At 39.3% G+C, this 12,716-nt stretch overlaps 1 protein-coding gene across 2 annotated transcripts in view; it reads right to left on the bottom strand.

The window, feature by feature from the left end:
- Positions 1–421: 421 nt before the first annotated feature.
- The window catches only part of TOX (thymocyte selection associated high mobility group box), a 226,804-nt gene continuing 214,509 nt past the window's right edge, over positions 422–12,716 (bottom strand). For both annotated transcript variants that reach the window (XM_061995001.1, XM_061995000.1), the window contains 2 exons: positions 5,099–5,250; positions 422–2,639 (listed from right to left, as the gene is read on the bottom strand). In XM_061995001.1, coding sequence (XP_061850985.1) covers positions 2,603–2,639; positions 5,099–5,250 — 189 coding nt within the window. In that variant the 3' untranslated portion in view covers positions 422–2,602. The remainder of the gene's footprint in view (positions 2,640–5,098; positions 5,251–12,716) is intronic.

A 12,716-nucleotide genomic window follows, 5' to 3' on the forward strand; every position in this document is an offset into this window, starting at 1 on the left:
TTCAGCCTGCTTACAGAAGGATGGCAACCTTCTAGGCTCATTGACAATTTGTAACTGTTAATATGCAACTGAAAACAAACAGTAGATTGCCCTTGGCTGGCAACCATTGCTTTTTCCCAAGGCCAGACATGAAGAATTACAGTTTATGCATCAAAGCTGGATCTTTCCATCAGAACAAAGTGGATTCAGTATACTCCTGGCCAAAACTGCTGCTGTTCCAGCACAGCTGTCCTGTCCAAACAGAGGCCAGGCCCACAACCCCACGCAAGGCACTAGATGTGTAAGGTGCTGCATAGTAAACACAGCACAGGTTTCCCATCTTACAGACTCAGAGACACCAACTAGCCAGAAGTTCATACAGAATAAGTATTTTATTCATGATGTATTTTTTTTATTTACATTAAAGTTTTATTGTATTTTGAACTCTGCTTGGATACCGAAATTAACAACTTTATGTGACTGCGCACCCGCTCTAAAAGAAATGAAGATAACACAGCTCTTTTCCATAAAAAAAGAAGGAAAACTGCCTGTCAAAATCAAAGCTGATTGGTCTCATCCCCAGTAATTATCTTCTTGCTTTAGAATTAATATGAGTGGAAAATTTAGTTTACTATAATATAATAAATAGAAGACATTGGGTAATTAGTAGTGCTGGTATATTTCTAAAGTACTAAACAGACAAATAATAAACTGTGGATTTAATCACGAGTTCTCATATAGTTTCAAGACAGGAAAATTAGAGCTCTCAGCTACAGTCATTTGAGTAATCACATCTGATCTGCATTATTTATTAGTTATTACATGCCAAGTGATTCTGATTGTACATTGCTTGAAATCATTCCAAAGCAAGCATGCCTTTGTTTCTGTTTTGTTTTTAAAGCAAAATGAATGGCATTGCAAAATATATATTTTGTTTGAATCGCTTCTTTTACTCCAGAAAGAAAGTAGAAACCAGTGGTACTCTCCATTAATTGGACAGGCGTCTAGGACTTTCCTCTGGAAATGTATCTTGAGAGCTATCCTTCCTGATCCAGAACACTGACTAAACCTTCTTTGGGATCTTTTTTTTTTTTTTTTAATCCCTTTCCCTGTGGCTGTTGAACTTACCTTTCACTTTAGGATATCTTTGTGATACTCTCCCTAAAACTCAGTAGGGCCTTTTGCATGTATACTAAAATAGCTGAAGCATATTTGGTAATATTTCTGTTGGCAGTATTTTTACTCAACTAGTTAACCTAAACTGATGAAGGTTCAAGAAGCAGCATTATGCAGTTTCATTCAGTTTTGTTGGTTCAAGTTCAGTTTAGGGCCACTTCCTGCTACAATGCTTTAAAAAGGAAATTACTTGAAATACCTTTTTAAAAATTTATTTTCCTTGACAACCAAAGAATTAGAGAAGTAAGTATTGGTTACCTTCATTTTCTGCCAGTAAAGCAGGTTTGGTTTTATATATGTCACTGTAAAAACTAACTAAAGTATTCACATCAGTTGTGAACAATTTGTGCCAGCAAAAGTTAAAGCGTCAAAGAAACCTCTTTAAAATGCTAACAAATTTACTTACAAACACCTATATTTATTATTTCATAAATAGGCGCAACAGGTTCCATAAAAAAGATTAAATACAGACACAGTATGAAGAAACAATAATACATAGCCATATGTAAAGGTTATAATTTAGCTGTCTCCAATCTGTTTCTGCATCTAATAAAATATCAGGTAAGCATTTGGCAGTTTTATACATAAAAGGACTTAAATGACATTTACTAACCAGTACACATAAAGTGATTTTCTTTAAAAAAAAGAAGCATTTTTTAGGCAGTACAAAATAAATGTGTTTCCTCTTTATCAACATTAGGGTTTTTTTCCTTTTTTTTTGGTGTTTATTTCATGAGAGAAAGCCAATACTTTAAATTAATATCATTTGGGAATATTTTACTTTTTTTTTTCCTCCAAATACTTTGAAAATATAGAGCTATCAGTCAGTTGTTTAAAAAGGAAGTAAAAATATGAATGTTTGCCAATTTAACCCTTATTGTGAAATCAATAAACTGGAATGAGCCAGTTTCAATTACAATTAGCTACAAAAACATTCACATTTTATACTCTAGGAGAGTGTAACATAGATGCTATTTACAAACTTGCTATGACTGCTACATCAAGCCATTTAAAAAGTCTTTAGTAGTTTCATATAAACACCCATTATGAAAAACCAATGGAAAATCCAGGACTTTTTATCCGAGACATCTACAGTTGCTAAGGCAGTTACTATCGCAGCACTTCACAGCAAAACCCAACATAAAATCTGAATGGTCCAAGTTTCCTTCAGGGAAGAAGAAAAGCAACGTCCGTTAAAGGATCTCGGGGTAGGAGTGGAATGGAGAAAGAAAGAGAAAAAAAAATGGGGGCGGGGGGAACGGGGAGGAAAAGAAAGAAGCAAGACTATTTTTTCCAGAGTGGGTGACCCACAAGCTCAAATAGTCCTAAGTGCTTTAGCAACTTGTATTTCCTAATAAAATGCAGAACTGCCTTGACTGCATAAAGCAATCCATGATGAAAAGACTTCCCTGCATTCCTCAGTGGAAAGGAGAGGTGTTTCAGATTTTCAGGTAAGGTAGAGCGCTTTGTCCCTCTGCATGCCCCTGTTCAAAGAGAAAAAGAACAAATGTGATTTAAAAAAATAAAAAAGTAAAATTTCTAGCCCTATTCTTCCAAAAAAAAATTCCCCACAACCCTACAGCATGTCATTAGTTCCAAGCGTGTCACAGAATTACAGCTGCATTACCACGGTAATAGCAAGAAAAATCCTAGTGCCATAGTGGCATGTAGCAACCTGGAGACCACATCTGCTCTAAACTACACAGGACTGCAACTCAGTAAGTCCTGGTTTGGGATCACCTGCACTAGTGTGCTGGTAGCACTGACTACCCCTCTCACAAACTGCTGCGGGTTTATCACGGGTCTTGGAATGATCATAGAATCATAGAATGGCAGGGGTTGGAAGGGACCTTTAGAGATCATCTAGTCCAACTCCCCTGAAGAAGCAGGTCAACCTAGATCAGGTTGCATAGCAACATGTCCAGGTGGGTCTTGAAGACCTCCAAGGAAGGAGACTCCACAACCTCTCTGGGCAGCCTGTTCCACTGCTCCCTCACCCTCACAGTGAAATAGTTTGTTCTTATATTTAAATGATACTCCATAGGCACTCTATATGATGTGGTCACCTTCCTTAGAGGGCAGGAAAGCTTAGTTACATGAACATGGGTACCAGCCATTGACATCTCTGGCCTATTTTATTTACTAATACAAACACAGCCAAAAGATGTCAGATTGGAAGATTCAAGTAAGCACATGCAAAGGAACACCAGAAGCTTCTGACAAAGCCAACTACTTCAACTCTCCGCTGAAGACCAGGCTCTATGGGAGAACTCCCACCAATGTGCCATTATGTAGCATACTTTTACATTCAGTTCCTGCTGGGTTTCAGCTTTAACTGAAGCATACCAGCTCACAGTGAAAAGGTGTCATTTACCGGTTGCTAATTTGGAACAGTCTGTAGAAGTCAGGAGAAAAAAAAATAAGGTAAAAGACTCATCATTGCTGGGGCTTGGTTCAGAGATTTTCTGGGACAAAGGCTTTACTCTTAATCTCCTGCTTTCTCACTAAAACCCAGGCATCGGTTCTGCTCTCCCACAGCTTCACAGCTTACTTGGTCTGGAGTCCAAGAGCAGTAGAGAGCTGGCTATGCTGCACTGGCAGTTTATGGCAATGCTATAGCAAAGATAGGTTAAGTCTATGCACATGGATTCACAAAGGCATATCTACATAGGGTACATATGAGGTCTGCTCAGAGAAAACTGCCGCTGATGGAAAGTTATGCCCAGTGTGCACCTAGAGGGCACTGCTGGGACAATCACACATAGCTTTTTCCAAAAGAGACAAGAATCAAAGGCACAGGACTGAAGACAGGCTGTCCAGAGCTCAGTGTAAGTGAGTATAAAAGTCTATGGACTGGTTAAGCCCCTATAAGGGCCTGCAGCAAACACCCGAGACATTATGGTGGTGCAGCACAGAAGTGAGACTGTTCTGCTAAACAAGTGGGAAAGTCATGTGGCAACACCGGCAAGTATGGGTGGGGAAAATGATGCTGCTGTGCAGACTAGTTAAAGTCTGCCTCAATGTCAGGAGGTTCTAGTCAAGGTGTTATTCTGAACTAGTCACCAGAAAAAGATTTTCGTTCAGTTCTAGTTTGAGTTCCAGAAACACTTTTAAACAATAATGCTAGTGAAATTATTGGTTTGAGTAAATGTAGTGGGTGAAACTGGTCTTTAATTCTGCTTTGTGTTCATTTGTCAGGGTGAGATTTGACACTTTGGCAGAAAGAAAGATGTTTTATCTGCCTTTGCCTGGGGAATTCATGCCAAGGTCAAGGAGAGGTCAGGCTGGTGGGCATATTAACAAGGCACAACATCTATGATTTAAAACTCAAAAGATGTCTTCTATTTAGAGACTCTTAAATGTTTCAGGCAGTTCCTGGGACAGTAAAAATGGCTCCACAAAAAACATGCTGCCAAAGAGTTGAGGGTTTCAAAGGGCTTCCAACCTTTTGATAGGGTGACAGATCAGGAGCTGTAGGCACAGGTATGGTGTTTTGTTTCTGGTTACAGTCACGTGATCTTCATGCCATTCCCTTCCACAATTGTTGTATTCTATGCATCTCACTGATGTGGATTTTTATGACTGAAACTAGTTGCTCTCACTGGCAGCAAGCTTTCCTCAGTGATGGTGTATTTGAAGAAGATAGTTCATGCCTTAAGCCTCTCAAGTAAAATCTTCTGAGATTTCAGTTCTGATTTTCTAAGAAATGGAAGCTCTCTAAGACCAAAGTGTTTGTGCTGTGACGATAAGGTGACAATAATGTCTAATAAATGTATGTATTGAAAACTTGCTCTCTCACAACAATTTCACTGCTAAATAAATACAGAGCCATCACAGATGCACTTCTGAAATACTGAAGGGAAACAGGCAACAAAACTGTTTCCAAATGACACTTGTGTCATGAATGTTCCTCAACACAAGGTGGCATTCACTGGCTGCTTACCCATTACTGCAGTAGTCATTATTCCAGTCCACAGTCTGTGCTGGAGGATTTCTGCACCCTGAACGAACATACTCCATTGCTTGGGTAACAACTTGCGCAGCTGTTGATGTTGGATTGATGATATTCTGATAATCAGGCTGAAGAGTAAATCCCTAGAGAAGAAAGCAAGTGCATTACAGTGCGTGGAAACCAAACAACAGGTTGGGTACACTAAAAAAAGGCAAACGATGTGCACCATGAAATGGTACTTCTACAGGTATACTTTAGGTTATCAGACTTGAAACAGGAAAAAATGTGTAGGTGCTTCCTACATTTTAAAATCTTTCTTCGATTTCAGAAATGAAACACTGCCAACTCTTTGTCAGCTATTACACAGTTACAGGATGGAACTGAAAGGGACAGAGTAGAAACAATTAAAAACCAAGAGAACAACTCAATCAGCGCTGGGGCAAAAAGGTCTGTTTTCGCCTTAGAGCTTCCATTTAGATTAAATATAAGGATACACGCTAGTCGTTAATTCCCAGAATATGCAACAGAATCTTTTTGAAGGATGTAGGCAGCAGGTGGCTGACTGTTTTATTAGACTACACCTATTCACATATTGTTCTCAAAACCCTTTTTCTTCTTTCAGTCACAAAGGGACCATCTGCTGCTTCTTTTATTTGTACTTCTCTCTCAACTAAACAGAAATTCAGCCAAAGCTTTTTAACAGTCGTTGGACTAATGTAGTGAAAGTAGCACAGAATAACTTGCTTTTTGAAACCAAAAAGACAAGAAAAAAGTGGAAGTTACAAAGCGACATCTAACCTGCTCCTTGAAATATGTGCCATATGAAAAGTCATAATAATTTTTAGCTCTTTTGATATACCAGGATGTTTAAATGTTGTATTTCAAAACCAGGAGGACAATGAAAATTTCAAGGCTAGTGTATCGGGTCCACCCTGTATAAATGTACGTCATGTTCCTGTAAAGTTAGAAGAAATACATTGTGTAAAAGTATGGGAATGTTGTATGAAAGCAATCAATGTCTGAGGAAACAAAAAAAAACCCCAACCAAACTCCTTCCAAGGCCAAAGGCTTAAAATTCCCACTCAAGTTAACCAGTTGTGTAGCTGCTAAACCAGAAACTGAACTTGAACCAAGATATCTAGTGAGTGAAAACTCACTCCTTCTGGCCAAAGCCCGCATATAGAATAGATAGAATTAAAGCTCATAATTTAAAATTCTAGTGCATCATGTGTGATAACTTCTTATACACTGCCTTCATTAGGACAGGAACTTTGCACAGAGCTGTTTTTTTTCTGCAGGTTTCAGAAGTCGGTCACACTACCTTTAGTCAAGATAAATGAGTATTCTCAGTTTTTGCCTGGACCCCTTCATCCACAGAAATAAGCTTTGTTCAAATACAACATATCACTTTCTTCTTCACATCCCTCTTTCTTGGTGCACTATACTCGAGCTCTTCCCAGCAGGTCCTGCTGGTGTTCAGCCTTGCTGTGCCTTTTGTGTACACCGTCACCTCATCTCACTCATCCTGATCATGGATTTTATCCTAGCCCATAAGTGAGATCAACTTTCTCCCATAACCTCTATCATATGGAGAATATCCTAAGTTACACTTCAGTACCTCAAATGCTCTTTGAAGCTTCACTTTGTCCCTGATGACTCCAAGAAACAATTAGTAGTGGACAAGTTCACAGCTGAATTCTGCATTTAGGTGTCATGTAACTTGTATATTGACCCTGCTAATAATGTAAAATAGAACACACTCATGGTGGCTGTAACCCCCATGCTCTGTACACTGACTCTTCACCAGGCTTTAAACCTGCACATCAGACTGCACAAACAACCCCCATGCCTGCAATGGATCCAAAGGAAATCGTAATTAAGCAGATTTCCCAATGACTTTAATTGGAGTTTTCTATAATTAGAAGGCATAAAAATTGGTTTTGTATACCACCATCATAATTTTTAAACCAAATATCATCCATAAGGCCTTTCTAAGAAGAAACTAACCACAGAAACACATCCAACTCCCAGGCACTCAGGTTTACCTTTGGCAGCAAAGCCCCTGAGCTCTCTCTTATCAGTCTTAATGAAACAGTCCTATGTATGGGAAAAAGACTATATGGTGCCAGTAGCTTCAGTAGTGCTGTAGCAAAGCACGCAAGTGAGCAGGCACAAAGACTTAAGTACTCATGCAGCAAGAAGAGACAGTTCCTCTATATCAGTGCATTGTCCATCAGTTTAAATGCCAGATTGGGACTTGTATTTTCTCAGTTTTTCAGTGTGACCACAGCCAAAATGCTTTGGCTGTCTTCCAGCAAAGAATGTGTGCACGTGTGCTTGGACTGAATTGATACCTCTCATGTTAAGGCTGGGACCATGGATACAAACTTAACTCTCTTCAAAATAAGGGGTAACAACAATTATTTTGCACCTGGCAAGTCTGCTTAGTTTATAAGTGCCTGGAACTGGGGCCTGTTTCTTCAGACTTGCTCACGGGACATACTTAAACATGGTGCAGAGGTATCTGAGCCAGGTTCCAGCTCCAGAAGCAGCTGAGCTGCTGCAGCTCAGCCGTCCTGCTGGGGTTAAGAGCTACCGGAATATCAGCAATGTGAGTGTTGGAAGGCAAGCTTGTTAAGGCAAAGTAATTTAAGAAACATCAACTCAATATGAAGAATGGATAAAGTATGGTGACGTTTAAGATGTAAACAATAATTCAGCTTTTTCATCAACAGAAAAGGCTCTGGAAATACAGATCTGTACAACAGAGGGACACAGTCTTGTACCAAGCTTGTAGTAAATATTTGTGTATTATTTATGTAAGCCCCTAACAAACAATGATGAAATAAAAAGTGCTCAGAAAATGAGTGCTTCGAGGTCTAATTAAACAATGCTGAATGTTTTTGCATCGTAATGCTCAAGAGAAAATCACCAACTGTTTCGCAACATGCTTAGAATTTTAAATTTCATTTTCTTGTTCCAGATTGAAATAAAAATAGGGAACTTGATAAAGATTAATTCGATGTCAGGAGGGACATTTGCTCTTTAATTAGATTTCTGTAGCCCTAGCAGTTTCGTTGTACCACTGTAGCAAGTCCTAAAAAGCCTGCAGCAGAGCTAAACAGTGATCCTCATCTCCACACTTTACTGGGAACTAATTTCATTTCCTGCCTGTCTGGAGAGGTATTTTCAACAGGCATCAATGTTTTTGTCTTCACAACTGATTTATTCATCAATCTCAATGTGATATTTTAAACCTTTAAATTATATCCAAATCCTAAAGCATCTGTTTATTACACAAGGAAATTGAAAATCTGTCTGTGTGATATCATACAAAGATTTTTCCTTAAGGTTATAAAGGAAGTTGACAGATATTAATGATTTTTCTTTTCTCTTGACCTTATTCGAAGACAAAGTTTAACGAAAAAGAGGAAGAAATCTGGACAAATAGAGCAGGTCCCTGAGTTTACTGTATATAATATACAACAAAAAAAATGAGGCTATTATTTTTGTCAGGCTATGCAATCATCTTGCTGTATACATTTATTTTTCTAAAGGAAAAGAAATACCTAAAAGTACGCTGAAATGAGTTATTATTTTTTTTAAAAAAAGTGTCATACATTAATCTTCTACTTCTTTGTTGTGTATACACTTGCAGCCATGGCTACTAGACTTAAGAATCTAGTATTGGTTATTCTACCTGTGAACTGAAGTTGGACAGATATTGTACTGGGACTCGCTATCTCATCCAATGCTTAGGATTTTGGCAGGGAAGGAGATGCTTCCAGTAGGGCTACTTATAAAGATTCCTTAACAAGGACTGTGCATACATAGAAGGGAGTAAATCTCATTGCGCTCCACACAAAACAGCACAGTACAACAGGCTGGAAAGCATGGTACAGTCAGAGAGGAGCACTAAACGTCTGTGTGAGTAGAGAAAGAATCACTTTGCAAGAGAAAACAAGTTGCAGCTTCAGACGGCCCTTTTAGCCTGAACTTTGGGGAAATCATGCTGATTTTGAATGACAGGGGTTAAGATTCAAATCACCTGATCTCAACTAAGTAAAAATTTAACATCATGTCAAATGTAAGAAACAGATGGGAGAGAAGCAACTCTCTGTCAGTTAAAAATGATCCTCACGTGAACATTTAATGAAAAAAAAAATCACTTCTAAGCTACTGTGATTCTTCCAGTGTGTCAAAAGTGGATGAAAGAAAAATTGCTATGATTCAGACTATCAAAAGGTGAAACTTTAACATGGCCCCTGTTAATATTCAAGAAAATACTTCAGAATTAGAAGTTAAAAAGAATAAAAATCAGAATCTAATTTAAACCAAAGTATAAGGATACAGCTAAATGCTCATTATGTACAGTGTAAAAGACAAATGTTATAAACAAAAACTTCAAAGGTCTACAGTAGTGCCTGTAGTAGTTCTGTTTTGGAACAGAAAAGAAAAGAGACAAAACAGTCTACTTTTCATAAGTTATTAAAAATATTTAGGTAACACAAAATAGAGAAGATCATTTACAAGAAATTAAAATATTTACTAAAGATAGACATATGACCAAAATATATGCTAAGATATAAATTTTACTTTTTGGATGCGTTGCATCAGCTGCACACTCCTCAGAATGAATTGATTTTAAAAATACTAGAAAATTGTGCAGTCACTGAGGCGTTTCTGCTGCCAACACTTCTGATCTTCCTGATGTTCTGTAGTTTTTGTGGACTTCTGGAGAAGACTGCCCTTCTCCAGCTGGCACTCTCTCTTGCTTTGACAGCAGCACGTGTGCATGCAAGAACTGGTGAAAGTGTAGGAGGACATTTGCTTCCCTGCAGAGCTGATGAAGACCAGCTCATCACTCCAGCAGCAATATGGGCAGAACTCTCTCCCCAGGTCAGCACCTCTTATCAGATCCTCCTCAAAGATTTGCACAGAAGAAGATTTTGTGGATTCCATGCACAATGGTTTTGAAGAAGTGTGTTCCTGCTGGTCAGGACTGAGATCACAGAATCACAGAATGGTAGGGGTTGGAAGCGACCTTTAGAGATCCTCTAGTCTAACACCCTTGCTCAAACAGGTTGACCTAAGTCAGGTCACACATGAACGTGTCCAGCTGGACACCTCTAGAGAAGATTCCACATCCTCCCTGGGCAGCCTGTGCCAGGGCTCCCTCACTCTCACAGCAAAGAAGTTTTTTCTTAAGTTTAAGGGGAGCTTTTTGTCTTCCAGCTTTTGTCCATTACTCCTAGTCTTATCACTGAAAATTTCAGAAAATAAGTGTTGCCCCATCCTCCTGACAAGCACCTTTTAAATACTTGTATTAATGAGATCACCTCTTAGTCTCCTCTTCTCCAGGATGAACGGCCCCAGTTCCCACAGCCTTTCCTCATAAGGAAGATGCTCCAGTCCCCTAAATATCTTGGTGGCCCTGTGCTGGACTCTCTCCAGAAGTTCCCTGTCACTATTGAGCTGAGAAGCCCAGAACTGGACACAGGACTCCAGATGAGGCCTCACCAGGGCAGAGTAGAGGGGGACAAGAACCTCCCTTGATCTGCTGGCCACACTCTTCTTGATGCATCTCAGGATTCCATTGGCCTTCTTGGCCATGAGGGCACATTGCTGGCTCATGGTTAGTTTATTGTCAACCAGGACTCCCTAGTCTCTCTCTGCAGACCTATTCTCCAGGTCAATCTAGAGATTCTACTGGTACATGGGGTCGTTCCTGCCCAGGAGCAGGATTCTGCACTTGCTCTTGCTGAAGCTTATGAGGTTCCTCTCTGCCCAACTCTCAAACCAGTCAAGATCCCAATGAAAGGCAGCACAGCCTTCTGGGGAATCAGCCAGTCCTCCCAAATTAGTGTCATCAGCAAACTTGCTGAGGGTACACTCTGTCCCCTCATCCAGGTCATTGATGACAATGTTGAACTAGACTGGCCCCAGAACCGATCCCTGTGGAACTCCACTGGCCACAGGCCTCCAACTTGATTCCGTGCCATTGATCACCATCCTCTGAGCTCTGTCATTCAGCCAGCTCTTGATCCACCTCACTGTCCACTCATCCAAGCCACACTGCCTGAGCTTTCTGATGAGGATGTTGTGCTGTCATCAGTTGCAGGGTTTGCTTTTTTCCCCTGCTGTCTCTTCCTCTTTAACATGTTCTGTGAATAGCAGAGTGTTTGCTCAATTTCAAGCAGAGAGGAGAGCAGAGTCATTTGACAACTGAGTCAGAAACAGGCCTTAAGTTTCAGGTTATGTATTCCTGAATTCTTGCTATTTGCCTCCAGGTGACCAACCTGTCTTCTGTGATCTAATGAAGTACAAAATCCTGGGGATAGTGTTTTTTATCATGTCCTGAATATGACTAGAGAGAGAAAGAGACTAGGCAGGATACTCCTCTGTTGCTCTGGAATGGCCAATCATGGTGTTGTTCGTACACCCGTTGCCCTAAAATTTAACATATTTTGCTTTGTCTTTGCCAATATCACGCTTTAAACGAAATGAGGTGAAGCTGGAACACAAAAAATTCCATTTAAACTATTTTACTGTGAGGAGGACAGAGCACTGACACAGGCTGCCCACAGAGTTTGTGGAGTCTCCTTTTCTGGAGGTTTTCAAAACTTGTCTGGACACTCTCCTGTGTGACTTGATCTAGGTGTAAAGGTCCCTTCCAACCCCTACCATTCTATGATTATATAAAATACATTCTATATTAAAACTCCAATCACAAACTCTGTGAACTGTTGCATGCTAAAAAAACCCAAAATCATAAACTACCAATTACATAGATTTTCCAGAGTCCAAAGGTTGTATTACTTTGAAACAAAAGCAGGAGCATAAGAGATATAAACTGGTTTGTAGATGTTCCACAGTGCTTGAAGAGAAATATAGTTAAGATTGGGACTGTAGCATTTCAACAGGTAATAAGCATCTGTCACCTTGAGTGGATAAATATTTTAATATGGCATCTTCATTATAATCATCAGCCTTTCTGACTAAGAAATGTAAGTTGGTAAAAAGCATTTAGCCTAATCTTTCAGGAGTTTAGCAATGGAGAGCAGGAATGCAGAGGAACAGCATTTTTTGCTTTACTGTACTTGTACTTCGTAAAGCAAAAGACACATCATGGTATACAGATCTACATATTCACTTCTAGAGACCTGTTTTCTACAGCCTGTTGTCCTGGGTTTTCTCTTAAGCTAGAAATCGCTAAACTGCATACCGCACATCTTGCAGACGAGTGAAAGTACTCTCAAGCCACTGATGTGCACACCATATGCTACAAACGTGCAACCTGGTAAATTAAAATATTAGAAGACTTTACCTTTTTTCCTAGTATGTAGTAGTTTGGTACTATTAATTCAATGAGCCTTATTTTTAAATCTATTTCGTATGTTATGCCTAATAACGACTATGGAAAAGACATAAGGGGTTTGATCTTTTATAGCTCTGCATTGTACATGTAATGTACAAGTGACACTGAATCTGGCAAACAATCCGAACATGGCAGACTGAATCAGTTTGCAATAAAAACTTGTTGAAATATAACTCTACAAACTCAACATTCTGATGTTTCAGGTTTAGTTTTCCACATTTTTTATATGAA

Source organism: Colius striatus, chromosome 4, assembly GCF_028858725.1.
Source record: "Colius striatus isolate bColStr4 chromosome 4, bColStr4.1.hap1, whole genome shotgun sequence".
NCBI classification, from domain to species: Eukaryota; Metazoa; Chordata; class Aves; order Coliiformes; family Coliidae; genus Colius; species Colius striatus.